General features: G+C 51.1%; 2 protein-coding genes across 2 annotated transcripts in view; both read right to left on the minus strand.

Annotated features, from left to right (window-relative positions):
* NGA_0583520 (ring zinc finger-containing protein) overlaps positions 1-454 on the minus strand; it is a gene marked incomplete at both ends in the record, with an annotated part of 1095 nt that extends 641 nt beyond the window's left edge. Inside the window, one exon of the mRNA XM_005854239.1 lies at positions 327-454. Coding sequence (XP_005854301.1) covers positions 327-454 — 128 coding nt within the window. The remainder of the gene's footprint in view (positions 1-326) is intronic.
* Positions 455-2545: 2091 nt separating this feature from the next.
* Positions 2546-5037, minus strand: DES (omega-6 fatty acid desaturase delta-12; the record flags this gene model as incomplete). The annotated part of the gene is made up of 3 exons (XM_005854238.1): positions 2546-2606; positions 2743-2835; positions 4178-5037. 3 exons carry the CDS (start codon positions 5035-5037, stop codon positions 2546-2548), a joined length of 1014 nt encoding a protein of 337 aa, XP_005854300.1.
* Between the last annotated feature and the right edge of the window lie 167 nt (positions 5038-5204).

Raw genomic sequence — 5204 nt, forward strand, 5'->3', positions numbered from 1 at the left:
CTGATTTTACGGACAATTGGGGAGGAGAAGTGCGTCAAGGATGTTCGAGGTTCCAAACGCGAAGGACTTGGAATCCGAGACGCCAAAGCATCACGCGATGGCGCATCAAGAGAGAGGTTACTGGAAGGGTAAAGTGGGAAGGCTTCGAGAAGGAAGAGCATGTGTGTCTTACTAAGGTAGAAAACTGGTTGATCGACAGACAGATTTGTCAATATCCCTATACTGTTGGAAAGCGCATCAAGAGGCAAAAAGAAGATTGACACTCCAATCAAAATGATATAAAATGATGGCGTATGTCGAGACTGATTCAGATGCTTTTCGCGTACCTAGGGCCCGAAGGGATGATGCCCAATTTGAAGGAAAAGGCGACGCCGGGTAAAAGGGAGGCAAGGAGAACCAAGGTCAGCAATAAATGCCTGAAAATTCTATCGGAGACTATTGGCCGGCGCTTCATCTTCCTGACGGTGCCTGCCCCGTGCCTGGTGGAAAGGGGTTGATCGGGCGGGAAGATGGACGATGTGAGGAGACACCCACGCTAACATGGCACAAAGCAATCCAACGATACTTCTCATCAGACGCAGCTTATGAATATTGCTCAACAAGCCGTCCATCAAGGTGTGGGCACGTGTCCATGCGAGAACTGAGCATTCAATGTCGCCAAACCACCTACGCGAGGCAATCAAGCGAGGCACGTAAGCCTTGCGTCACCCTGAAGGGGAGCACGCGTCGGCCTCCGCCGGCCTACGTTCCCTCGATTTCAGGCGGATTGGCCACTAAAGTGACGCCTCGACCTTGGCTATGGGGTGTAACAAGGTACGTGATGCCATTGGTTTTGATTAAAGATGTTGTGATATCTGGCAATATATTTGGGAGGAAGCCGAATGGAGAAGCGTCTTTGTCCTCCGGCGCCGGCGTCGTCGGAGGAAAATGTGTAAAAGGAGGTTTTCCTCGTCAAAGCCTTTGACGGCCTGGACATTTCACATGCATGAGATCTGTATCCAGTGACCTTGCATTTCTCATTGTCACCTAGGAATAGGGTGCCCGTAATTACCCTATCTTTGCAATGCTTGCAAGTAACGGACGTAATTCTATAATGAGGTTTTGGGTGGGGAGGTTGGCGTACATGTTTTTCAAAGATGCTGCACAAAAGATGATGATCAGCACATTGTCTCTACTCTCGTTGATCGTTGATCAAACTCAATTTGCTTGTAGTCCAACTCAATGTAGCACGGCTTTTGTATAGATGGTATTGTTTGCAGGGATCTGAAGAAAACTTTAAGTGATTCTTTACCTGTGTCAAAAAATTGAATGAAAACATCAAACGCTAATAAGTAAGATGCCAAAAATGCTCCATCACCTCTCCGAATTAATTGGAGACCAGACATCTTTGCTTTAAAGAGTTAAATATGTATGCACCTCCATCCATCCGAAATGTGACCGACCAAAATTGAGGGCCTCCTCAAACTCTACTTCCTACGCCTGTTATGTAACTCCAGGCAACCATCGATTTGCTATCCTCTTCATGCATCGATGTCAATGTGCTTCTTCTTCTTCTTCTTGGTTCCAAACTTGCTTTTCAAATCGACCGCAGCCACCCCCTCCGCTATAACATCAACAGCCACGTTTCCCTCTACTTTTTCCTGCCTGACCCCAACGCTGCTATCCTGAACATTTAAGCTCTCCGTCGCCCCCGTCACTGTGGGAGCGACAAATGTTGATTCTTTTTCCTTTCCCTGGGAGTTTGGAGTACTCAGGACAGCGTTGGATGCCGAGGGAGGCGCCGCGAGGGGACCTTCCGACTCTGTTTTTGCCCCCTCCGACGCCGTGCCCGCGGGTGCTGGCGTGACCCCGCCCTCCTTTTCAATCTTCTGGCCTGTCGTCCTCGACGAGGATGTGTCTGCCACCTGGCCCCACCTTCCGGCCGCCACGACGGGCGAAGGCCCAGCCGCCCGGGCAGGACCTAGGGAGGGAAAGCCGGATAGCGCGGGGAAGGCTTCGGTAGCGGTGGCGTTTTCTTTGCTGGAGCTGTTGCTGCCGCTATCAAGGGGAGGTGGGATCAATCCTTGTTCAGCCAGGACCCGGCGGGAGCGCCAGCGCCTGTCCGATCGGTCGGGGGGGAGCAACGAGACCGGCAAGAAGGGCGAAGGGGACGAGAAGAGGGGGGATGAGAGCGAGCAATAAATGCCAAGGAGGATATGATAATCGATTAAGGGGAGATTCTTAGAAAAGGCGACATCCTGAACACCACGATATACGCACCCTGGTTGGGCGGTCGGGGCTGGTTCGGGGGCGGGCGGAGGAGAGGGTTCGACAGGAGCTGCTGGGGAGGCCTCGGATGCGGCCGCCGAAACAGCCTTCTTCCGAACGTCATGAAAGACGGCCCTGCAACAAGAGGAGGAAGGAGGAAGGAGGGGAGGAAGCCACGGAACGAAGAGGGGGGTGAACGCCATGGAAGGGAGGATGACGGACGGCGCACCGGGGTTGAGAGTATGTTAACAAGGGTGGATCTCACCCCTATTGCTACCAAACCACCCCAAAAGTTCCCTTACTTGGTGTCGTCGTGCGCAACTTTTACTGCAAGGTTGACGTCGGCGTAAGCTCCACCACTGTTAAACAAGCGAGGTGCAGGGAAAAGGTCAATCCCAAGCACCACAAAACGATGACGATACATTAAACATGCATTGAATAAAGGAAGCATGCCCTCACATTTATAACCCGCGTGGATTCAAGAAACGAACTCACATCAACTCCCTGGCTTTGCGGTTCCCTAGGTACAATTGCTCCGTAGGCTTCGGTACCACACCCCATTCGTCATCCTCCTCTTCCTCGGCTGTTCTGTGAGGCAGCGAAAGGCATAATAATTTATTGTGTCAAAAAGTGTATAAGCGGGATGAAACCTGACTTATATTGGTATAGATGCTCAAAAGAGAGACGGAACCAGAGGTAAATAAAGTCGAAGGGACAAGGGAGGCTGATCGAGGATTTTGCACTTACGGCTTCACTGGTTCGGTTTTAGCCTTGGCCTGGTCATTGGAAAACCATTGTGGATGATTCAATTATTAGAATGAGGCGTATTACACAGTGTAAAGGTTACACGATAGGTCAAAAAATTATCGGTCTTGGACCGGAAAGACTTCAGCATGATTCCTACGCACCGCTTGCTTGGTTTTTTTGCGGAACAAAGATTTGACATCCGACATGGCTGGCTCACACGTTTGTATTTTGAACCTAGGGCTAGCTCTTTCTTGGCTTTTGGCTTTCCACTCACAGCCGCACTCTTTTCCTTCAGGTTATACCCGAAAGTTAGCCGCCGGAGGAGAGGTGTAGAAGGCTGTAAGTGCGTGCAAAGATTGCGTGAGCGACTTGAATACGGATCGCATCGATAAATACTTTACATCTCTCAAGCAAAGTCTCAAAATACAAATTATATCTGGAATGAGGGCCTGACGACGTTGCAATGAACAGGATGGCCGGGTGAGGCTCCTGACCGTTCCTCCGTCTTATTCCCGAGCCGCCCGCCTAAACCCTGCAAACCTTACGTACAAAGCATTGCCGGCCTTTCTGTTACATAAAACTACGCAAAACATCGCGAATTGATTTCAAATTCTTTGATGGGAGACGAAGCTGGCTCAGCCTCGGTGAACTGCCTGAGAAGGACTTTGTCAACTACCTGCCCGTTTAAGCAAACCATGAAAAAAGATGTACATGAGAAAACAAGGACGGAAGCTTCTTTCCAGTTTCTTTTTTCCTAGAGCTAGTTTTACTGTAGAATTTCTGAGGGCATGTCCTCGTTCTCATCTCCCCACTTCTAAATATCAATCAACTTTCATCGTTGTCAATCCAAGGTATGTTGTACTTGTCTCCTCTTCCTCTCTCGTGTCCACATCGTTCAGTTATGCACCAACACAATATGAAGGAAACGGTGATCGTTTGCTAACATGACGGAAAACAGCAAGAATACTGGCAATACTTCTGATGTATCCCATCCTTCGCTGATCATCACCATCATCAAGCGTTTCCACTCGAGATATGAAACATAACTACACACTTGGTCTTTTTAGGTGAAACCATGCCGCTGCGGACATTAAGCCGCATTCGCGACCCACGCCCCGGTGAAAGACTTCACTATGATGCTCGGTGCTTGTAAAAAACGGCATTTTTATCCGTGTCCACATACTTGCAAAGCGTATAACTTCGCCACAACGCTTTCCATATCGGGGTGTCGTCCTTCAGGTAGTACGGCCCCAGCGCCTTCTTGATGTGCTCACTCGCTTCTTGCGCGTGATAGAAAGGCATCTTACTAAATATATGATGGCAGACGTGCGTGTCCGAGATGTGGTGGAACGTATGGTCGAGCAGCCAGCCGAAGGAGCGGTCGACAGTGCAAAGAGCCCCCCGGAACCATGACCACTCTGCCCCGCGGAAATGAGGGATGAAGACGTCCGTGTGCTGGAGATAGGTGATGAGCACCAGATGATAGTTCACCACCATGTAGGGGAGCAGGTAGTACTTGCCCACGGTGGAGAACCCGTACTGGGTGCAGGCCCACACCACGCCGGCCAAAGCGAGGAAGAAGCCTATGTCCGACCAGATGATATCCAAGCGGTCCTTGGGGGAGAACAGCGCGGAATTCGGATCGAAGTGGCTGTTGTTCTTGCCCTTGTACTTTCGAGGTCCCGTGGCATTCATCAACAGGTAGCCGGGCATCCATCCCACGGTCAACATGATGATGATTTGGGCGAGGTTGGCCAAGGGGGAGTGGAGGAGGATCTCGTCCATCAGGTCTTCCTTGATGGGCGGCGCGAACACCTCGTCGTTCTCGCAGCTCCCCGTGTTGTTGTGGTGCTTGCCGTGGGAGATGCGCCAGGAATGGTAGGGGACGAGGAGGGCGGAGTGCAGGACCCACCCCACCAGGTTGTTCACCCGTTCGTACGGGGAAAAAGACTGATGCCCGCATTCATGGGCAATGACCCACACGCCTGTCAACACCGAGCCCTGCGCATACCAGTAGAGAGGCCACAGTAGGTAGCGGGACATTGTCGGCACGTCTGGGTGCCCGATGAGCGTGGCCAAGTATCCGAGCAGAGCAACCAGGACGAGGTCACAAGCGAGGTGGAAGAAGGAGGTGGTCAAGGAGCGTTCGAAGCAATGCCTGGATTGACACTCCAATCAAAATGATATAAAATGATGGCGTATGTCGAGAC

The sequence above is a fragment of the Nannochloropsis gaditana genome, assembly GCF_000240725.1.
Source record: "Nannochloropsis gaditana CCMP526 unplaced genomic scaffold scaffold571, whole genome shotgun sequence".
Lineage (NCBI taxonomy): Eukaryota > Eustigmatophyceae > Eustigmatales > Monodopsidaceae > Microchloropsis > Microchloropsis gaditana.